The sequence below is a fragment of the Schistocerca serialis genome, chromosome 2 (genome assembly GCF_023864345.2).
Source record: "Schistocerca serialis cubense isolate TAMUIC-IGC-003099 chromosome 2, iqSchSeri2.2, whole genome shotgun sequence".
Taxonomy (NCBI): Eukaryota; Metazoa; Arthropoda; class Insecta; order Orthoptera; family Acrididae; genus Schistocerca; species Schistocerca serialis.
Genome location: NC_064639.1, coordinates 997,206,704 through 997,231,584, shown reverse-complemented (window position 1 = coordinate 997,231,584; position 24,881 = coordinate 997,206,704). Strand labels below are relative to the sequence as shown.

The window sequence follows — 24,881 nt, the reverse complement described above, 5'->3', positions numbered from 1 at the left end:
TACTCACCCGGTCCTGGCGAAATTGCTGAGGTAGACGATGACGGCCTCCGACAGGCCCACCTCAGACTTGGTGTAGTTGCGCGGGAAGTGGTTGAAGCCGTCGACGAGCGGCGCCCCAAAAATGTACGGCAGCTCCTCCCCGTGTACCGTGCCCATCCTCTGCAGACACAGAACACCACATATTTTAAATTTACAATCTACTGAAAACCTGTCGCTGTGCAGAGAAATGGGCCAACAAAACACAACAACGCCGGCAATATGACCAGCATCTGTCTTCTCGAAGCAGCTGTAAGAAGCTGGAACATCTTCCACGTTGAAGAAGGGAATGCGAGCCACCTGTAGCAGTGTAGAACAATAGATGAAGTAGGTCTTTTCTTAAAGTTTTACAACGCAATTCAGAGTGTAAATTTTAAGAATTGTTTGTAGGATTAAACATCGGAAAAAGGAACATAAATGAATGAGTAATTTATATCAATAAAACGGATGTTCAACAACTGCGCAGAGTGTTGTTTATGTTGCTGTCGTTTGAAATCAGGCTCTACAGGGCAAGGAATCAAAGTTGTCCTTTCAGTTTGCGTGGCATTCAGAAACTAATATGGTGACACGGCTTTTCTAAATCGTTTTGCCGGCCGAAGTGGCCGTGCTGTTAAACGCGCTGCAGTCTGGAACCGCAAGACCGCTACGGTCGCAGGTTCGAATCCTGCCTCGGGCATGGATGTTTGTGATGTCCTTAGGTTAGTTAGGTTTAACTAGTTCTACGTTCTAGGGGACTAATGACCTCAGCAGTTGAGTCCCATAGTGCTCAGAGCCATTTTTTTTAAATCGTTTTCGGTAAACAACGACTGGTCTTTCAACTTCAGCACAGGCAATATCGGCCATCTTTGCTCCCGTGATTTGGAGATCCATCTATAACTGTGTCGACATCGGTGGGATCTTAGCATTTATTTTGTCCCATGGTACCCCAATAGAGAGACCTAGTGCAAAGGACGCTAGTAATTAGTGCTCTGTGGATACAAGGGAAACAAAAAACAGGACAGTAGCAGGTGACATCTGTGATTAAAAAAAACTGCTTACCTGTACTCTCTTGTCTCCTGTCAACACGTAACGTCAGTCATTTCTGCCGGAATCACTTGAACAAGCCACAACGCCTTTAATTTCCTAGAAAAAATGCGTACATAAACAGGGAAGTTACAATTAAACTTCCGCTACTTACGAGAGAACCCGTGACAAACGACTGATCGCAGTAAAATGAAACTTTGTGGGAACATTTGTAAGGACATGTGGAAGAGAAATAACTAATAAACAATGAAAACAACACATTTTAATTTCCACATGAGATAGTAACATCTGTTAACTGCGTACCATGTTTACGTTCCAGGTTACAAGCATTGTTTAATATGACGACCCTCTGCATCCACGACACCCTGTAACCGCACTAGAGATTGCTCTGCTGCTGCCCGAAACAACGGTGGACTAGAATATTCAGCTGTCGTGACACAGTTTGAAGATAGCACAAGACATCTAGCACTCTCGGCCACGGCTACAGTAACTGCTTCAACTATTTGTGACGCAATCAGCCGTCGGCCTCTCCCAGCATCAGTTGCCAACTGATCAGTTAATTCGCACTTCCGAATCATTTTCTTCAGCACTGGTACGGAAAGAGGACATCTCCGTACTCTTTCAATACACGCGAAGGGCAGCAGCACTATTGCTGTTGTTTTGATAAAACAACTTTACTAGTAAAGCCCCACTCACCTTTCCCAGAACCATGTTGACTCACTGGAACTGTAATGTACACTGGTGCTTGTGTTTCGACCCTACGTCTCCGTATCATTACTGGGGCCTAGCGGCTAGTCACGACACTAACGCTAATGACGTAGTTCCTGCATCGGGTAGTATGAACATTATTTCTATAAAGTTCTCCGTCTACACTGGCTGAAGTAGCGTAAGTTTAATCGCCGGCAGAAGTGACCGAGCGGTTCTAGGCGCTACAGTCTGGAACCGCGCGACCGCTAAGGTCCCAGTTTCGAATCCTGCCTCGGGCATAGCTGTGTGTGAGGTCCTTAGGTTAGTTAGGTGTAAGTAGTTCTAAGTTCTAGGGGACTGATGACCACAGCAGTTGAGTCCCATAGCGCTCAGTGCCATTTGAACCAAGCCCTTTCGTAAGTTTAATCATAGCTACCCTGTATTCCGGCACCGTGCTTAATAATCTTGGTCAAGTGCGCGGTTGTACATATTATTTATTCACAAGCTGAAAAACTGAATATAGCACGTTGTGACCCTGGAGATATTCTCGATAATTTATGTACCGTAATTTTCTAAGTCGATTTTTGTTCAACGAGTTATCAATGCCGATGTGTCGAAGTTAATATCTTCCATTCCCGTCAAATGGTTTCAGTCCATCGTTAGAGTTTCCTCGAATGATTCTTAATTTCTTCATTAATATTTTGCGACGTTTAATATTCCCACAGATACGAAGTTTTACTGCTAGTTTCTTTATCAGTCACCAACGGGTATGTAGCGAAACACAATTCACTATTTCTGCCATTTGAATTTCAGTCACTGATCATCATACCTGCTATTGGCAAAACTATCTTCGAGAATGAGCTCCAGATAGGAATAACATATGAGGAAAATAGCTGCTACTGCTTTTCCTATTACCTAGTAATACTTCTGCTACTATTCTCTGTGAATATTGGTTTTCCAGATCCACTCTCCACTGCGCAGTTATCATGCTCATGCTATTACGTTCACAACATCATGTTCATTTAACCCATAGATTGCGTCCATTCGGGTAAGATACTTATGCATGTGAATTCCAGTCTCGTCAAGGGATTCAGATTTTACTTCGTTTGCTTGCGTATCAAACTCTTTTGGTTATCTAATCTACGTAACAGCTTCACTTATAGCTAAGTGAAGTTCGTTCGAGACTTTCCTAACGCACAGAAATCCGAGATGCTTTGCAGGCACGAGACATCGGAACAACAAGCGTCATTATGAAGCGATGATAACCAGTAGCCGAAGGAAGAGGTATCTTAGAATTTCAACTTCCTATACTCCTAGTCATTGGTCTCGAACAAGGGTCTTTAAAGCATGGACACGTCCTGGAATTTGACTGAGGCTACCCGAGGCGCAATTTTATAATAGCAACTAATTGGTAAGTACGTGGGTATGAGTAAATGTTTACAACAGTTTAAAATGTGGATCAGTAGTCTTAACAAAATTTCGTGTGTAATCTCTCGTATGAATATTAGCCGTTGTCCGAAGAGCGAACATCAGGAGCGTATAACAAGAGGGATTAACTAGTAAAAACCTGCACGGCATTGCCCGCGACAGAACCAGCCGCTGTGGACGAGCGGTTATAGGCGCTTCAGTTCGAACCGCGCTGCTGCTACGGTCACAGGTTCGAATCCTGTCTCGGGCATGGATGTGTGTGATGTCCTTAGGTTAGTTAGGTTTAAAGGGGACTGATGACCTCAGATGTTAAGTTCCACAGTGCTTGGAACCATTTGAACCCGCGACAAAATAAAAGAATAAATCATTGTTTATGACTTGCTATAGTATTCATTCTGCAAACTGTATATTTGACACGTTATACGTTCACTGCTGTATCTTCCAAGAAGAACCACTTTCAAAAGCTGTAGGCAAGCTGTTTTGTTGGCAAAGCGAAGGTTAATGATGGCAGGAAGACAACAGTAAAGTCACCAAAACGGATGTGGAAATGAAAGGGAGCGAATCAGTTCTTACAGTCTCGTTAAATATTGTCAAGTGTCATTTCGGCATTGCATTCTTACATCATGCTCCCGGCATTTTGTATCGCGTAGCCGTCTACATAACGACTGAGAACTTTAGAGATTAGTCATCCATTACGAAGTTCTCTTCTCGTAGAACGCAGGTCTCGGCCGCTACCAAAAAAACGTACACAGCAAGGAAATGCCATTTGTTCTGTAGAAGGAATTCAGCTACTTACGTGGCTGTAACCCAGGAAAGCCTCTCCATCCGTCCGGTTATTTAAAGCCGTTTTAGCTTTATTATCGTTAAGATGCGGGTGAAATCATTTAAAGCGACAAGATTTTACACAGAAGTTTCAATTATATGGCTGCCCCCAGCTAAGTGGTTAGAATGTCTCACTAACTTTCGGGGTCTCGGCTTCGATTTCCGGCAATGGCAGGATTTTCCCTTGGTGACAAAGTGGTTCAGACAACCTCGTGATGCACACGTGACCGAGCAATGGCGGCTCCTGGTCTAACACGACAACCGCAGTGTTGGCGGTGTGGTGACCACTATGCCTATCCACACCGCAACTAGACGACGTTGTTTGTTACGACCAATCTGGCCCGTATGTCGTCAGAACGAAGGTGTTTTTCTTTCAACTTTATAAAATGTCAAAGAATCGCAATTGCTTATTTTAAAATAAAGAACAGTTAATAATCTACATTCGGTATAGTAAAAAAAAATTCCCCTTCTTCATTCGATGGTAATACAGGCAACCGTTCCCGTTTAAATGGCAAGTCCCAAGAATAGCTGAATGTCTTCCTGCTTTATGAGATTTCTTCAATAACTCAGTACCGGACAAATCTATGAACTCTGAATTTATAGTATCCACGAGTGCTTTTGGTTGACTGTGGTTTTCTGCACAAACACGCTGTAATCCTTAGTATCTGATGCATTTGATCCCTTTCAATGCAACCCATGGAAACGTTCAATATCGGTAGCCAAACCATGTGATGCTACTGCCACATACGACAAAGGAATTATTATTGTAATGTGCTGTTAAAAATACTTGATCAGTGCTATATCATTTCTGAACAATGAGAGGAAGAGTAATCTCAAGAGGAAAGAGAATGATTTAGAGAGGCACGCTAGAATACAATTGAAAGGAATTAAAATAAGTGTAAATGATGTCTTGTGGGCCAGAAAATCCTTCCTCGTATCCAGGGATTTATTAAACTGTTGTTCAAATGTCAAATAAGGTGCTTTTTTGCCATATAATGCAAAATTGGAGGTGGACTATTAGAGAGAAAGACCGAGAATTTTTGTGTTTGTGTAGTGTTTCAGTTTAAAAATTTTATCACAGCCCCTTCACAAGATTAATACAAACACAAGTTGCTAAAGAAGTTCTTTTAATTTTTTAATGCTAACTCAGAATAATTAGCAATATCTCGAAACTTCTTTGACGAAAGTGCCAGGCGATTCCACCAAACTACTAAAAATTATCCCTGTAGTACATGTGGCGTAAGAGAGAATTTGTCTTGAACTCATACCGTAAGTAATAAAACGTTCCGCTGAAGGCGCCTTCCAATTCACGTGTCGCACATGTGGGTAAGGAATCTGCTACTACCTGAGCGGTAATTTTATGGCACGCCGTAATGAACAATTACTCGACTCCAGGACAGTGCAGTTAACTTGGAGGACAGCGTATATTCGGAGTGAACGGCTGTACTGCTTTAATGCCGTCACCGCAGGGCGCGCCCCCGGGTGCCCGGCTGACCCGACGTCCCCTGCTAAGCACACGGCGCACGTCCTTCCCGTAGCTGCCTTGTTAGCACGGCTACGGCAATAACCGACCGTCCGGGCCGGCTAGTGCATCCAGCCCTGCGGGTCGCATTAAATGTTAGCCGGCTGCTAACACCTCCACGTGACCCTGCTGCTAACTGCGCGCTTATTATGCAGTCAATGCGGCTCACATACCTCTTTACTGGCTTTTCATCACGGAACTCTGTCGCTGGGTTTCCATACTGGAGGCCTTCTAGATCTTCAATATTAAAGTCACCGACTTTAACAAAAATGGTCTGCCTTTTTTCACCTGCCCCCACTGAAGTTGTATGCAACCTGCAATGTTATATCTGACCTTCAGAAACCACGCCCGAGATTTTCATATTCTTTTGCTCGCTATGTGCAAACTATTAATCCTAAAGGAAATACAAACAGGACCATAACGTAGGAAATGTAATGTAGCTAAATTTTGTACTGAGATACGTCTTCGCTAAAGGCTACGGTTCTCGAGTTATTCAAGAAAAACATAAAAAAGTCACCTGCAAACGTAGCTCAACCCCCACACTCATCCCTTGTCAGTCAGGATTTCTAGCATGTTGTTCGTGGCACCCCCTCCTACCACTGTACAAAAATTGCCGACCACACGAACTATCCCAAGATATTTGACCTTCTTTGGTCTCTACCGATTGTAGTAATACGCCACCAGCACTAGTCGGCTGTTTCGTTAACACTATTAATCGAAATGTGCGAGGCAAATGAAACTGAAACAACTTTTGAAAACAATATGCTAATAACGTTGACAATTCGATGAAAACTTAACCATTACAAGCACAGTAGCTTCTTAGTCAAAAGGCCTAACGAATACAACGACATAACTGTTAATTTTATGCTGCAATACTTACAAAATTATTAGGTGAAATTTACACAAATGTCAATTTTGCAATTTGTTAAGTGCTCTATTGAGCATGTGGTGTAATAAAGCTAGTCGATGAAGTCCAAAAGAAGGTAGAATGTGGGAATTAATCCATGCAGTTGCAAATTTTGAACACATTTAGAAGGGTTCACCATGAACAACACACTAGAAATCCTGACTGATAGGGACTGAGTGCGGGAGTGGGGACAAGTTTGAAGCTCACATTTGTACATTTGTCATGAAGAACTCAAACTACGGCCTCTACTGAAAACGTATCCCAGTACGAAATTTAATTACATTTCCTACAAAAAAATCCTACTCATTATTTATCTAGGATTAACATGTTGCGCGTAGCAAGCGAGAGAATATAGAAGGCCCACAAGCGGTTCTTGAAGGGCTGTTATAACATTGCGGGTTGCATATAGCGACGTAGGTGGCGGCAGCTAAGTCACCGTGTATGTCATTCTGTTTTCGATTCCATTATCGGTGTATGAACAGCCTTGCAATTAATTAATTAAAAATTTACTCTCCAATTTTTGCCCTGTGGTACTGCACTTTAATCGAAACTCGTGCACTGTTTACAAGGTTGCCGAGTGTGTTGGCTGTTACCAATTCATGCTGCAGCTATGTAACGAAAGAAATTCGACCCCCCTTGGTAGCAGTCAAGCGGGGCTCTTATATTGATCATCCCTGCTCCTTAGTCAGCTCGAAGACGCGACTTAATAAGCGTCGCTCTTCTCTGATATCGCTCCCTTGGCGAAATAAACCCTTAACGTCCCACTATTCCTTATTTATTTAAATAAAGGGTAGTACTACTACCCTACACTAGGCCTGGCTTGTAGTATTGAGCACAGCCCCCTGATATGGTGTTGGCCCACCCTTAGCTTTGATGACAGCTTCCACTTTTGCAGGCATACGTTCAATCAGATGCTGGAAGGTTTGTTGGGGAATGGCAGCCTATTCGTCACGGAGTCTGCACTGAGGGGAGGTATCGATGTCGGTCAGTGAGGCCTGGATCGAAGTCTGCATTCCAAAACATCCCAAAGGTGTTCTATATACGATTCAGGTCAGGACTCTGTGCAGGCATCACAGAGATATTATTGTCGCGTAACGACTCCGCCACAGGCTGTGCATTATTAACAGTTGCTTGATCGTGTTGAAAGATGCAATCGGTATCCCCGAAGTGCTCTTCAACAGTGGGAAGGAAGAAGGTGCTCAAAACATCAATGTACGCCAATGCTGTGATAGTGCCACGCAAAACAACAAGCGGTGCAAGCCAGCTCCCTGAAAAATGCGACACACCATAACACTACCGCCTCCGTATTTTACCGTTGGCACTACACACACTGGCAGATGACGTTCACCGGGCATTCGCCATGCCCACACCCTGCCATCGGATCGCCACATTGTGTACCGTGATTCGTCTCTCCACATAACGTTTTCCCACTGTTCAATCGTCCAATGTTTACTGTCTTTACACCAAGCGAGGCGTCGTTTGGAATTTACCGGCGTGATGTGTGGCTTATGAGCAGCCGCTCGACAATGAAATCCAAGTTTTCTCAGCTCCCACCTCAATGTCACAGTACTTGCAGTGGATACTGATGCAGTTTGAAGTTCCTGTATGAGCCTAACTGTCATAGTAATAGCAGTGGATCCGGATGCAGTTTGGATTTCCTGTGTGATGGTCTGGATAGATGTCTGCGTATTACACATTACGACCCTCTTCAACTGTCAGCTAATGGATGATGTCGGCCTGTACGCTTTTGTGCTGTACGCGTCCCTTCACGTTTCCACTTCACTATCACATCGGAAACTGTGGATCTATGGATGTTTAGGAGTGTGGAAATCTCGCGTACAGACGTATGACACAGGCGACACCCAATCGCCTGACCACGTTCGAAGTACGTGAGTTCCGCTGAGCGCCCCATTCTGCTCTCTCACGATGTGGAATGAATACTGAGGTCGCTGGCCTTGGGTGCCAGCACATTCCACCTAATACGAAAAACGTATGTTTTTGGGGGTGTCCGGATACTTTTGATCACATATTGTCATTCTTCCATGTCATAATTTTAGAAAAATCACGACGTATTCACTGAATTGCTATGACTAGACAAAGCGTCCTACAACGGAACATGGTGCAAAAGAGTTTCTCATAAAATATGTACAAGCCACAGGGAAGTAAACTAATGCGTGTAACATACGAATCAAAGTATATATACGTGCAAGAACCAAACTAGCACACGAGAAGTGAGCGTTTAGTTAAAAGCAATTCATTTATTTCGAATGCAGGCTAAATTAGAGGAAGAAATTTGAGTGCAAGTATGTCTACTGCACAGCATTGTATTGTACTGAACTGAATCATGCATTGCGCGAACATCGGAAAAGAAGAAAGCCGAAGGTGTTGTGTTAAAGTACCAAGCTAAAAGTTATGTTGGCTGATAAGAAGTGTGGTAATCATTATCCAGAAGAAGGGACAGGATTATGAGACATGTGTTGAGACATCAGGAAATAATTTTCATGCTACTAAATGGTAGCTTAATGGGCAAAAACTTTACACGATGGCGGAGATTAGAACATATCCAATAAATAATTTCGAATGTCGGACCGCATCAAACATGTAAGAAGAGCTATGATGTTTTTTTCCTTTAGCCTGGCACCTCGACACAAAATTTCAGTGGACTATGTGCGTTTCTGATGTTATTATGGTCGCAAGACTAGAATTAACAGACTCTGAACGCGGTAAAATAGTTGGAGAGAGACGCAGAGAACATTCTATTTGAGAAATACTTAGGTAATTTCATATTCCGAGATTTGCGTTGTCAAGAGTGTGTCCAGTATACTAAATTCAGGCATTAACTCACACCACGGACAACGCAGTGGCCGACGGCCGTCACTTAACGACCGAGAGCAGCACCGTTTGCTTGGGGCTATCAGTGCTAACAGAAAAGCAATACTGCATGAAATAACCGCATAAATCAACGTGGGACGCGCAACAAATGTATCAAGTTAGGACACTGCGGTGAAATTTGGCGTTACTGGAATATGGCAACAGTGCCTTTGCTAACAGCGCCTCTCCTGGGCTCGTGAGAATATCGGTTGGACCATAGAAGACTGGATAACCGTGGTCTGGTCAGGTAAGCCACGATTTCAGTTGGTAATAGTTGGTAAGAGGTAATGGTAAAGTTCGAGTCTGATGCAGACCCAACGAACCCGTGGACCCAAGTGGTCAACAAGGCACTTCGCACTCAGATGGTGGCTCCTAATGTGTGGCTGCGTTTACATGGAGTGGACTGGGTCCTCTGGTTCAACTGAACCGATAATTGACTGGAAATGGTTATGTTCTGCAATTTGAATATCATTTGCAGCCATTCGTGGACCAAACTTCCTAAACAACGATGGGATTTTTATCGATAGCAGTGCGGCATGTTACCGGGGCACAATTGTTCGCGATTGGCTTGAAGAACATTTTGGACAGGTCGTGCGAATGATTTGGCCACCCCTTGACCATTTATGGGACATAATCGAAAGGTCAGTTTGTGCACAAAATCCTGCACCAGCTACACTTTCGCAGTTGTGGACGGCTATAGTGGCAGCATGGCTCAATATTTCTGCATGGTACTTCCAGCGATCTGTTGAGTCCAGGTGAAGTCGAGTTGCTGCACTACGCCGGGAAAACGAGATCCGGTACGAGCCGGGAAAACGAGATCCGGTACGAGATTAGGAGGCATCGCATGCTTTTGTCACCTCAGTGTACACCGCCTGGAAACTCATTCAGTCTTTTCGTAGAAGTCCGCAACCTACAACTGAACGGTGTTTAATGGGAATTGAATGTTTGCAGGAATGAAGAAATAAAAAAACGTCTAAGTAAGTGTATCTAGAAGAATAAGCTAAGAGAAGCAGAATCTAACAGCTAGGTTTATTATTTGACAGAAAACGTAAAATATAAATCTTTTCGAAGCAATGATATTGCAGCACTGTTATATGTGCCGGGCCAATGTCTGTATCACCATACGGAGTTTATTCGTAATTATGGGATAGTCGAAGAATACTGGAGTGACATAATACATTACATTGCACTGTATGGCGAATGTTGCACAAAAACGAAGGAACAATGGGTGTGCCCTGGGGAAGCGAAATAGCACTTTAAAGTTTTTCGCTAGAAATACATGATTTATCTGATAATGTGGTAGATCAGTTTCATTTTTACGCCTCAGGCGTAGGAAGTTTATTTTATTACGATGTAATTTAAAGCTGTTAGTCTCTGACAACTTTAGCAAGTCTACGATGTAATTTTTTACCCATTCTATTATCAGCTGTCTTCCTCTCTAGGCAGACGAATATAATACAATGCCAGAGAGATCAGTTTGCGTTAATCAGTACACTGAATTACGAGCTTTTCTGTCGAGTTCCGTCACACGTAATTAGCTGCCACTACATGCGGCATAATTTGCTGAACAATACTGCGGAAAAAGATTCCAAAGTCAAACCTATTTAGGACCGTGTATGAATGCATGTCTGGGACTCTGCTAATTAATTTACGCGCTCAAAATTAAAGACAGCGTACATGAAATTCTTGTTTCATACTGCCACATTAATCTGCTTCGTACCAAAGGAAGAAAAAAATCATTGTTCTCATATTTCAAATTCTCCATCCAAGGAGGGTAAAAAACAGGCAATAACACCATTCGTTTTTCACATATTTCATTATTTTAATTTTATTATGTTTATTTACGTATTTACTTCGAAATGGGAGAATAGAATCAACAGAATTTTCCCATTGTTCGTTACCGACACTTGTCTACTACAAAGAATAGTTATCGCACTACGTAAAGAATTTGCAGAATGGTATGTCAACACTTTTACTCGTTTTAATGGAGAGCAGCTCTTTCTGAATGTAGATAAATTTAAGTCAATACCTGTAATAAACAGAAGGAACATGATAGCATATCGTTACATGATTGGTGGTAAACATCTAGAGCAGCCGCGGTGGCCGAGCGGTTCTAGGTGCTCAGTCCGGAACCGCGCGACTGGTATGGTCGCAGGTTCGAATCCTGCCTATGGTATGGATGTGTGTGATGTCTTTACGTTAGTTAGGTTTCAGTAGCTCTAAGTCTGGGGGACTGATGACCACAGATTTAAGTCCCATAGTGCTCAGAGGCATTTGAACCATCTAGAGCACGGTGCTGAACCCATTGATTGAGATGTACCGGTCGATCGCAATAGCTCTATAATCTTTCAAAATCTTTGTCCGAAACCTGCTTAAATGAGGCGCTAAATCTGACAATACTGTCTTCGCCTCTTTCGTCTCCAGCTACTTTACACCACCTTTACCGCTCGCGACAAGCAACAGTCTGTCCTGCATAGTGAGATTACTACTCACGAACTGTAATTAAATGTGAAACATTTTCCTCAAGTACAGTCAGAACTGGGGATTCAACAAAGATCATAGGATCAAGAAGCTGAAAATAAATATACAGCGAACGAGGCAACATTGAAACAGAGTTTGAAAACTTGATTCTAAGATTTCAAGGCAATGGAACCTGTTATAGCTCAACATTTCCAAAAAGTGAATGAGGAAGATATTTCAAGTAAAGTGAACTGCAATCTTGTAGTGAGACAAAACTTCAAATAATTCGAGTTCAAATTGACATTTCCTTAAAATTAGAATACAGTGAAGGTAACGTTTAGTAATCAGTTACTGTAAATTCAATACCCAACATTCAAAAACTAGCATCGTATGTTGTATCATTTTTAGGATCAACTTAACTATGTGGGCAGCGTTATCAACGACGCACACAGTAAAATCAAAGTGTAGAAATAAATTGACTGATACTCATCTTTCACTCAATTTAAGACTGACTCTGGCAAATTATTCACCACATAATACTAAACTTTCCAATTGTATGCAAAGGCCGGCCGGAGTGGCCGAGCAGTTCTAGGCGCTACAGTCTCGAACCGCGTGACCGCTACGGTCGCAGGTTCGAATCATGCCTCGGGCATGGATGTGTGTGATGTCCTTACGTTAGTTAGGTTTAAGTAGTTCTAAGTTCTAGGGGACTGATGACCACAGAAGTTAAGTCCCATAGTGCTCAGAGCCATTTGAACCATATATGCAAAGTCAAGTAACTCACTAAACCTTTCTCAACATTTATTAAGAGGTATATTTTCATTTTTTCACATCTGTAATATCTTAAAAATTGAGCTGTAGGACTGCAATTGCTGGTCGGAAGGAAATAACATTTATGTATTTTGTGTAATTAAAATGGTTAATTTTGGCTATAATTTTTGTGCTTAAACTCTTTATGAATTTTTAAGTCGATACACCTCTAAATGGAAGACCTGCTCAATAGATCTGAAGCCTAAAAAGGTTGAGAACTCCGGATTTACAGCATAAAAATTGCATAAATATTTTAGGGGAATGCTAAGAAGTTATATGAGAAGGTATGATCACGTAATACCAGTGCTAGGGAAGTCGAATGTAGTCGAATTAAATAGTGTGATGCTGAGGGAATTAGATTAGAAAATGAGACACATAAAGTAGTAAATGAGTTTTGCTATTTGCGGAGCAAAATAACTGATGATGGTCGAAGTAGAGAAAATATAAAATGTAGACTGGCAATGGCAAGGAAAGCGTTTCTGAATAAGAGAAATTTGTTAACATCGAGTATAGATTTAAATGTCAGGAAGTCCTTTCTGAAAGTATTTGTATGGAGTGTAGCCATGTACGGAACAGAAACGATAAATAGTTTGGACAAGAAGAGAGTAGAAGCTTTCGAAATGTGGTGCTACAGAAGAATGCTGAAGATTAGATGGGTAGATCACATAACTAATGAGGAGGTATTGAACAGAATTATGGAGAGGAGGAGTTTGTGACACTACTTGACAAGAAGAAGGGACCGGTTGGTAGGACATATTCTGAGGCAACAAGGGATCACCAATTTAGTTTTGAAGGGTAGCGTGGAGGGTAAAAATCTTAGAGGGAGACCAAGAGATGAATACACTAAGCAGATTCAGAAGGATGTAGGTTGCAGTAGGTACTGGGAGATGAAGAAGCTTGCACAGGATAGAGTAGCATGGAGAGCTGCATCAAACCAGTCTCAGTACTGAAGGCCACAACAACGAGAAGGGAAGTCAAATGCAAGGCTTAGATTTGTTGGATGGATTCTGGGAAAATGCAATATAATTGCAAAGGAAATCGGATACAAGACGCCTTTGCGGCCAGTTGCAGAATGTTCCAGCATCTGGAATCCTTATTAAGCGTCTATGATATCACACACTAAACGAATTTCCAGAGAAACGTTGCTAAGGTCGTCGCAGGTCGCTGTAAAGCAAAACAAGAATGTTCGGAGAAGGCGATTGCGAATGCATTTACAAAAGACGACATATATCCTGCGAAACCCTAATCGCTATTTTTTTTTTCATCAGTCTTCTGACTGGTTTGATGCGGCCTGCCACGAATTCTTCTCCTGTGCCAATCACTTCATATCTTCATCTCAGAATAGCACTTGCGAGCTATGTCGTCAATTGTTTGCTGCATGTATTCCAATCTCTTGTCTTCCTCTACAGTTTTTACCCTCTACAGTTCCCTCTAGTAACATGGAAGTTTTTCCCTGAAGTTTTAACATATGTTCTATCATCCTGTCGCTCCTTCTTATGAGGGTTTTCCACACATTCCTTTCCTCTCCGAGTCTACCCAGAGCCTTCTCATTCCTTACTCTATCAGTCCGTCTAGTTTTCAAAAATAGTTCAAATGGCTCTGAGCACTATGGGACTTAACTACTGAGGTCATCAGTCCCCTAGATTTAGAGCTACTTAAACCTAACTAACCTAAGGACATCACATACATCCATACCCGAGACAGGACTCGAACCTGGGACCGTAGCGGTCACGCAGTTCCAAACTGACGCGCTTAGAACCGCACGGCCACACCGGCCGGCTCTAGTTTTCAACTTTCGTCTGTAGCACCACATCTCAAATGCTTCGAGTCTCTTCTGTTCCTTTTCTTCCACAGTCCATGTTTCATTGCCGTACAATGCTGTGCTCCAAACGTACGTTCTTAAAAATTTCTCCGGCGAATTAAGACCTACATTTGATACAAGTAGCCTTCTCTCGGCCAGGAATGCCATTTTTGCCAGTGCTAGTCTGGTTTTGATGTCTTCCTTGCTCCGTTCGTCATTGGTTATTATGCTGCCTAGCTTGTAGAATTCTTCAACTTCATCCACTTCGTGACCATCAATCCTGATGTTAAGTGTCTCGTTATTCTCATTACTTTTGTATTTCTTTGATTTACTCACCACTCATATTCTATACTCATTAGATTGTTCATTCCATTCAGCAGATCAAGTAATTCTTCTTCATTTTCATTGAGGATAGTAATGGCATCATCGAATATTATCATTGATATCTGTGCAACAATGAACATGTAATTGGAAAGAAAATAGACTATTCCTATCAATTCTAATAAGCTGATTGCGAATAACACAAAGACAATTCAGAATTAGCTCTAGTTTTTATTTTACACTGTTTTGTTACGGTGACATAATTATATACGGATTTTTATGTTAAGTTTAAAATCAAAAATTATAATGGTTCGTCAGTCATAATAACTAGTAACAATGGATTATATTATTGAGCACCGACAGAGTAAGAGATTACTTCTGATGGGGATTCTGAATGTCCTGAACCATGTACATCACAAGATCCAGAGTTTCTTCCAAATATATCATCAACTGATGATCCACAAAAATTGTCTCAAAATGAGTTAAGTGAGCTCATTAGAGATTTGGAGCTCTCTAAATCTAAGGCAGAGATTTTTAGCATCAAGATTGCAGCAGCGCAATTTTCTGGAAAGCATCTACATCTACATAATTACTCTGCAATTCACATTTAAGTGCTTGGCAGAGGGTTCATCGAACCACAATCATACTATCTCCCTACCATTCCACTCCCGAACAGCGCGCGGGAAAAACGAACACCTAAACCTTTCTGTTCGAGCTCTGATTTCTCTTATTTTATTTTGATGATCATTCCTACCTATGTAGGTTGGGCTCAACAAAATATTTTCGCATTCGGAAGAGAAAGTTGGTGACTTAAATTTCGTAAATAGATCTCGCCGCGACGAAAAACGTCTTTGCTTTAATGACTTCCAACCCAACTCGCGTATCATATCTGCCACACTCTCTCCCCTGTTACGTGATAATACAAAACGAGCTGCCCTTTTTTGCACCCTTTCGATGTCCTTTCGTCAATCCCACCTGGTAATGATTCCACACTGCGCAGCAATATTCTAACAGAGGACGAACAAGTGTAGTATAAGCTGTCTCTTTAGTGGACTTGTTGCATCTTCTAAGTGTCGTGCCAATGAAACGCAACCTTTGGCTCGCCTTCCCCACAATATTATCTATGTGGTCTTTCGAACTGAAGTTGTTATTATTTTTACACCCAGGTACTTAGTTGAATTGACAGCCTTGAGAATTGTGCTATTTATTGAGTAATCGAATTCCAACGGATTTCCTTTGGAACTCATGTGGATCACCTCACACTTTTCGTTATTTAGCGTCAACTGCCACCTGCCACACCATACAGCAATCTTTTCTAAATCGCTTTGCAACTGATACTGGTCTTCGGCTGACCTTACTAGACGGTAAATTACAGCATCATCTGCGAAAAACCTAAGAGAACTGCTCAGATTGTCACCCAGTTCATTTATATAGATCAGGAACAATAGAGGTCCCAGGACGATTCCCTGGGGAACACCTGATATCACTTCAGTTTTACTCGATGATTTGCCGTCTATTACTACGAACTGCGACCTTCCTGACAGGAAATCACGAATCCAGTCGCACAACTGAGACGATACCCCATAGACACGCAGCTTGATTAAAAGTCGCTTGTGAGGAACGGGGTCAAAAGCTTTCCGGAGATCTAGAAATACGGAATCCACTTGAGATCCCCTGTCGATAACGGCCATTACTTCGTGCGAATAAAGAGCTAACTGCGTTGCACAAGAACGATGATATCTGAAACGATGGTGATTACGTGATTCATAATGTTTGAATACAGTATATGCCCCAAAACCCTACTGCAAACCGACGTCAATGATATAGGTCTGTAGTTCGATGGATTACTCCTACTACCCTTCTTAAACACTGGTGCGACCTGCGCAATTTTCCAATCTGTAGGTACAGATCTATCGGTGAGCGAGCGGTTGTATATGATTGCTAAGTAGGGAGCTATTTCATCAGCGTAATCTGAAAGGAACCTAATCAGTATACAATCTGGACGTGAAGACTTGCCCGTATCAAGCGATTTGAGTTGCTTCGCAACCCCTGAGGTATCTACTTCTAAGAAACTCATATTAGCAGCTGTTCGTGTTTCAAATTCTGGAATATTCCATTCGTCTTTCCTGGTGAAGGAATTTCGGAAAACTGCGTTCAATAACTCCGCTCTAGCGGCACAGTCGTCGGTAACAGTACCATCGGCACTGCGCAGCGAAGGTATTGACTGAGTCTTGCCGCTTGTGTACTTTACATACGACCAGAATTTCTTCGGACTTTCTACCAAATTTCGAGACAATGTTTCGTTGTGGAACCTGTTAAAGGCATCTCGCATTGAATTTCGTGCCAAACTTCGCGCGTCTGTAAATTTTAGCAAATCCTCGGGATTTCGCGTTCTTCTGAACTTCGCATGCTTTTTCCGTTGCCTCTGCAACAGCGTTCGGACCTGTTTTGTGTACCATGGGGGATCAGTTCCATCTCTTACCAATTTATGGGGTATGAATCTCTCAATTGCTGTTGCTACTATATTTTTGAATTTGGGCCACATCTAGTCTACATTTGCACAGTCAGTTCGGAAGGAATAGAGATTGTCTCTTAGGAAGGATTCTAGTGACACCTTATCCGCTTTTTTAAATAAAATTATTTTGCGTTTGTTTCTGGTGGATTTTGAAGAAACGGTATTGAGCCTAGCTACAACGACCTTGTGATCACTAATCCCTGTTTCAGCCATTATGCTCTCTATTAGCTCTGGATTGTTTGTGGCTAAGAGGTTGTAACACCACAGCTCTTATGCTGTATGGATTCATTTTGCTTTATTTAATGTTACATTGTTGATCGCCTGTGAATGTGTTCAAATCGATAGCATTAAATTGTGTATTCTTTTCTTTGTCAAACCTTTGATGTCGTGAATTGATTCTATACAAAGTAGTGTATCTGCAATTTGTATTCTTTGTCCCATTTGGAGGGAACAGAACTTATTGTATGTAATTGTAATTTTGTGTGAATAATTTTTTGTAGAAGTGTCAATATGTGAAAATGTTCTGTTGTATTTAATGTATTTGTTTGCTGTTATGTAAATTGCTGATCCTCACTTAGGGTTCTTAGTTAGTTTGTATGTAAATGGTGTAGTGGTTCCCCTCTGGAACGGAAATGCGTAGCACGCGCAAATTGTGGTTGGCATAGGTGGAAAAGGTGGAACTGATAGTCAGTCGGAGACGAGCCACCAGTCGGAGACGAGCCACCAGTCGGAAAGGAGCTACCAGTCAGTGCACTGTCAATGTAAAGGTGCATATCATGCTGATTCAGAGAGAGGCTTTTACTGCTTCTTTCCAATGCCTCGGATGGGTGGATAAATAGCTGGATCTATTCTGGAATTTGTATGAATCATCGCCATGAAGATACGATAAAGTCCGGCAATTCTACCTGTAATTCCACCTACCAACATGCAGTTGCCACCACATTGCGCAATCACTGTAACGTAATACTATATTGATGTACAGTGAAGGATCAGCCTAATGGATGTGTTAGTGTGCTGAAATATAAGGTAATTCATATCGGAATTTATTTACCTACCTTGATTTTACTCCTCATCATAACACCTCTCAGGGTCCTCTCCGTTTGAAGTAAAGTGATTACCGAGTGTCCTTACTGAAAGTACGTTGAAGCCTAGAGCTTTGTTAAATAATGCCTCTTGAACTTATTAGAAAGATAGTTAAAGCTAATGTGGTAACAGAGTGAGTTAAAGCAAAGGTTATTTGTCCAATAATAATTTTCCTATTGAAGCTGTTATTTAAAGTGCTGTTACCAACTTCAAACTTTAGGCTGAGTCTTATAAAGTAAATGATCACGTTGTTGTCTGTAGTAAATTCTAAAAAGGAGAGTCAGTTCCTTGCAGTTTTGTCAACATAGTATTTCGTTGTAGTAAAAGTGAGAAAGCTGCAGTTGTGAAACGTTACATTCTCATGTATGCCAAGTGTTTGTCTCTCTTGTGTGCATATTAACAGTATAAAGACCACTCAGTTTGTGTAAACCCTGAAAGTGATAGTGTTTTTCTGTACCTGTTATAATTTTGAAAATAGTTCCTGCTGCTCTAACTGTTAGCTTCAATCTTAAAACATATGTGTGTTAGAGTTCATTGCACTCGCGTGTTGCTAAGTCTAGGTTGTGTCTGTTGTGTTGTCCATTATAGTTACTTATACCTACTTTCATAAACGAGAATGTTAATCTTTCTCTTGCCTAATTAGGCTGGCGACCGTTTCCCTTATTCTATAAACAGTATAGCTAGGCAAAATTTTGTTTGTCACTATTCCAATATTAACGTAATTCTGACTTTCATTTCCGATAAGCCACTTCCATTAGGAACAATACGGTCAACTTAACAAAATTCCTCTCAGAGGGTAACACTGCTCTGTTGCTTTGTGCCATAGTTACTTTTACAAAATTGTTTTATGTTACAACCTGCTTCTGGCATTGAGGCTATGGTACAGTAGTTAGCAGACGGGGTGTGTTATACGTGGCGCCGCGTGACAGGACGTTGTTCAATTTGCACCTACAGACGGAAAAAAGTATAAGTAGTTAGCATTTTACAAACATTGAGTGAACATAAAACGTCCAGCGGCACGAACCTGTACATTACCTGACAGAACTGGTAGTGAAAGTTCAGTTTAAATTAAAAATAAAAGGTGTCAGTACTTAATAATAGCTAAAATGGACAGGAAACTAGAAATAAATCTAGACACGCGAGAGCAGAATGCAACCGAGAGCAGTTCAAGCAGCACACCAACAGATGGCATGACGCGGAGTTAAATTACGTACGTTATCACGCAGACATCAATAAACAGATCGAAGCTATGTGTGTCGCTCGTACTAAGCAAGACAATATGGGCGATGTTGTCGAAGACAGTGGTTATGTCAATGAATCGCGGGATATGTTCGAATCACCAGAAACTGAGAGGGGTGTAGAATCTGAACACGAAAATGCAGTTGAAACCAAAAGTGAAAAGACACCAGATGTGACTGATTTGTTAAAAATGTTGTCTGCACAAATTGCAGCACAGGGACAACAAAATGCTGCGCAGAATGACAATATTAATGCACAAATCGCAGCACTGGGGCAACAAAATGTAGAACAAAGACAGCTAATTGCAGCACAGGGGCAGTTAATTACCACACAGGGAGCGATATTAGTAAACAGATTGAGAAAATTGATGTAAAAGTAGACATTGTGAGTAATGAAATTAAAAACCTTAAAAGCGAAATTACTGTCATCAATGGCAATATTGCCAACATGCAAGGACAAATTGATGACATTAACGAAAGATTTGACTCTGAAGTAATTAAAATTCAAGAACAAATTGAACCCTTAGTCTGTACTAAGGTTGACGAAAAGGTATTCGGTATTAAATCCGAAATACAAACCGAATCTAACGCGGAATTTGCACAGATTAAACAATCTGTAACAGAAACAAGCAGAGCTCTACCCAAACAGATTCTTACTTGTGAAAAGAAGTGTGAACATAACACTTCACAAATCCAAGGCAAAGTGTATGACTTGGAAAGGAAAATACAAACCGGACCTACACATTTTACTGAAAGAATGCCTCTCAGTAAAATATTAGAGGGCGAGGAAAAATTCGACCCAGCGAAGAGACATAACGGCTGGCACCCCCTAGACTTTGTAAAGAATTGCGAAAGAAATTTTCCTGAATATTTGTCTGATCAGGAAAAAATTAATGTTGTAATTAGTGCACTAACGGGAGAAGCAAAAAGATGGGGGTTGAATCTGGATACTAACCAGATGTATTTTGAAACGTTTAAACAAAAATTTATTGACGAATACTGGTCAGAACAAAAACAAGACCAGTTGTGGCGTGAATTTCTAATGGCCAGGTTGTATGACATCAGAGGTAGGCAAACCATGAAAGAATTCTGCGAATCATGGTACAGAAAACTGATACATTTGAAGGCTAGAAGAACTGAAGCTGAGATCGTTTGGGTTCTTTGGCAGAAACTGCCTGAGGATTCGAAACGATATGTTGGGAGTACACACAGTAGTTTTTCTGCGTTCTTGGAAAGGGTAGAAGATGAAGATCACTGGCGAAGAAATCGCGAGTACCGTCCCCATAATAACAATAATTATTTGCGAGAAAGTAATGACCAAAATGAACAACCTGAAAACGAAAGATATCGTGTAAACACGATTCAAAGAGGTCGGGCGAGAGGCAGGGGAAATTACACTACGCGCGGTAGAGGATACATGACGCGGAATTTCCAAAATAGAGAAGAAATGGAAAACTGAAAACCGCGTGTGTTACGGGCCGGATTCGCGCGGAAACCGGTTTTGGGCCCAAAGAAAAGGTGCCAAATATTAGATTCGAGAAGGAAAGATGTAAACTATGGGGCAGGAAGGTTAAGGGCGCGCCTATAGCAGACAGGCGCGGAGTGATACATAGTGGCGTTCCCAGTGCGAAGTCACGTGACCGTTCGTGCTCGGGCCAGCGGTTGCCGAAGCAGCGTACATTACACTTGGCAGCAGACACAAATGGCAGACGTCAGAACAAGATGGCTGCCGTAGAGAGAGACAGAAGAGGCGGGATCGGACACTTCCGATGGCCGGTTTCGGTAGTAGATGTATGTAGGAATGAAAATAAAGTTGATATGTCATATGATAAAGATAACTCGGTAACGGGTCCTGCGAAAAGACTTCATTAAAGAATAAAAGGGAGCCAGAAAAGGCGAATGAAAAAGAGAATATTGATACTGCTAATAATGTATATGAGGTACAAGACGTAGATGTGGGGGAGGTTATGATGAATAAAGAAGAGAGGAAGGTAGAATACGCCACGCAGAAGACGTGTGCACAATTAATAATGGGTAAAAATGAGGTAGAGGAGGACGTTAGTAATCATGACATTATGAGCAGTGCAGATGAAGTTATTGTTGATGGAAAGGTGCTTAATGATTTTAATGCAGAAGGATCTGATAGGGATTTCGCACGATTACCTGAAAATGACAGCATGGAAGAAAATGAAATGAAAGTTATCGAAGTACATGACGATTATACTAAGTATGAAGTTAAGGCTGAAATCGTTCAAAGTGATATAACAGAAGTGCCTGACTGTCCAAACGATGTGTATTGTGTAGTAAATGAGTCGGAAAACGAAGTGACTGAAACATCTAGTGATAATCTGCCTCACTGTCTAAAAGTTGCTTTCCTCCTGGAATCTGATGACGAAAATGAAATCAGTGATAGTTCAGATAATGAAGGGTATATGAATACAGATAAGAATGAATATACCAACTTTCCCTATTGTTCAAAAGTCGAGTACTTAAGTAATTCTGATGGTGAGGAAAAGAGTAGTGATGACTCCAGTGAAGATGAATTCTCAGGTGTAAATGAAAGTGAATATACTTTTACTGAAAGAGGGTATGAGAAAATTAGTAACATTTTTCCAAAGCAAGATACAGGAAGTAGAACTGGGCCAAAACCGAATGAATTATTTAGTAATGTAACACAGAGGCATAATTTGCAGGAACAAAAAGAACCTCATGATAACACTATATTGGGGCAAGCTTTAACTAATGTTTTGAGTAAGTGTGAGGCACAGGAACAAAAAGAACCACCTGATAAAATAATAGCAGAGCAGGAGATGTTGTACCTTGCTAAAGACTTTGAAATTCCAAAACCTAAAAAGCCACCTGATGAAACAAAACGTTGGCAAGATCTGAATAGGTTAGTGAAAGATATAGAAAGTAGGAGGCCCAAAAAGCCACCAGACTTAGTAACTGTTTTATGAACCATAAAAGACTGCCTTGTTAATAAAGAGACTGGAGGCAGGGTGCTGTATTTGTATATATGTTGTTAATATAGTGCATGACTTTATTATTGTTATATCTGAGTGTTACCTGAAAGTGGATTGTTGTTTTGTTGATCTTGAGGCCTGTTGGAGGTTGTTGCTTATTTATTATAGTGTACTGTTTAACTTTGCTTAGGAAATGTTTATTTTCAATTGAACACTTACTGTTGCCAGTCTAATTATGATGAGAGGGTCATGTAGTGTGAGAAACATGAAAACTTTATGAATAAATATGCTTATGGTAACTTAATGAAAGTGCAAAGAACTCTTCAAGATAATAAATTACTAATATACTTAAAATTCAGAAAGGGCTTATGTTTGCAGTATGTGGTTTATTTAAAGGCACATGTCCTCAGATGAGGGTTGTTTGACCCTCAGGGGGCAATGCACTCTTTGCATTGTCAGGTGCCTGACGAGCACCAGGGACCCGAGTCGCTGCTAGCACTACTTCCATTTCTTTTCGTGCTGCCAACCTTCCTCTTCATCATTCAGAACTTTTACTATCTTCTTTCCTTCTTCTCTATCAGAGTGTATTGAATAGTGTGGCAATGGTGTAAGATACTGTGTATTGTTTGTGGACAAGTAAATGGAAAAATAATATGGGTACACTAGAAAATGGCAAAGAATAATGAAAATATAGTGGGTACTGTAAAGGAAAAATGAAATTAAAAAGTAATTGGAAAGAGAAATATGGATGAGAAAAGGTAAGAATATTGAAAAGAAAAGGTAAATGAATGCCATAATATAATTAAATGTAAAGGTTTTTGAAAAAGAAAGGGGCAAATATGGTGTTGAAAAACTGTATATGTGTTTAAAACTGAGGAGATGAACCTGGCTAAGGTATGTGTAAAGTAGATGTGAGGTATGTGTCTAGTGCCAGCAAAAGAGTTGGCAGAAATCACTTGCAATAGGATATGAAATTATTGTCCTGATCTTGATGTATGTAATGACCTAACTGTGTGTGGAAAAGCAATGATAAAGGAGTAGTAAGAAATACTTTATACTAACTTGATCCTGAATATGACATTTAATTCTTTCTCGATTAATGTATATGTTATCTGACTGTGTCATTTGAAAAGAAATGGTTTTGTTACCAGTGTCTAATTGCTGTTTCAAAGTTACAGATTTCATGTTTCATACCACTAATGCAAATTTTACCAAAAGTGTGTCAGAATGATAAAAAACCTGGAAATGATGACAATAAACTGCTCAAAAATATGTTGATGGGCAGTAAAACAAGACAAAATAATAAAAATGCTGTGGTCCTGATGCTAAGGACTACAAAATATACGATGTGAGCAGTAACCAAAGGACTTGCCATTGTGGGGCAAGGAGCTGATAAGTGGTCATGAACTGCCAAACCTAGAGGATGGGGCAGTGTGTCAATTTAAAAATGTGTTTTTTGTGTATTCTTAATCTAAATTGTGTTTTTGTGTCTAAATGTGTATGTAAAAAGACTGCTAAACCAATAATGGGTAGAATGTGTAACATGGACTGCTAGTGCTGAGGCAAGCAGTGAATTAAGTTAGGTTTTTTTTTAGCAATATGTTATAAACTGACTATTCTTATTGAAGTCAGTGAAAAGTTATTATAAAATGTATAAGGAATCTTATTTAAATGGATGTAGATGTTTTTGATACTAGGTTTTTTGAAATAACGTAAAGTTTTGGACTGCCTTGTTTTGAAACACAGCAGTGATGATTAAAGATAGGCTCTGAATATGTTAGTGTGTTTATGTGTAACAAATATTTTGGACTGCTATTAATGAAGAGCAGCTTTAAAGTTAATTATTTTGAAACAACCTTGCAAAGTTACTTTGGTATTTAAGGAGTCAGTTGGAAAAGGTTTCTCATAGTTGTTTGTATAAATAATTGTGCATATCCGGATGCAAACTGAAATTTTCAATATTTCATTAATTGCTGAACCTTGTAAAATATACTGTGATCATTAATATGCTTGTGTGTCTGTGAAATTTTACATTCCTCTATAATTATTGAGAGACAAAATTCTGTTTTGCAAACTTAGAATGTCCTGTGTTATTGTATATGTGTTTAAATTTTTTTCATATTATTTAAAGGCTTTTCCTATTCTACTTATATGTAGATGAGTTTGTGTACTGATTCCCTATTAATTGCACTGTGTGTGTATGAAAAGAACATGCTTAAAGATATCTTGTGTAATGGTGCAAAATTAGTTTCCTTAAACCAGTATGAAATTGAAAATTGCTTTAGATATTTTACTTTGAAAATATTTTGGAAGAAATACATGCAATTTCTTAGTGTATATACTGTATATTTGTAATGTGTGTGTGTGTTTTTTTTTTCTCCCAACTGAAGTTGG

The 24,881-nt window shown here is 40.6% G+C and overlaps 1 protein-coding gene across 1 annotated transcript in view; it reads right to left on the bottom strand.

The window, feature by feature from the left end:
* LOC126456582 (neuroligin-2-like) overlaps window positions 1-24,881 on the bottom strand; it is a 281,322-nt gene that overhangs the window by 116,933 nt on the left and 139,508 nt on the right. Inside the window, exon 7 of the mRNA XM_050092327.1 lies at window positions 8-159. Within this exon, the coding sequence (XP_049948284.1) occupies window positions 8-159 (152 nt within the window). The remainder of the gene's footprint in view (window positions 1-7; window positions 160-24,881) is intronic.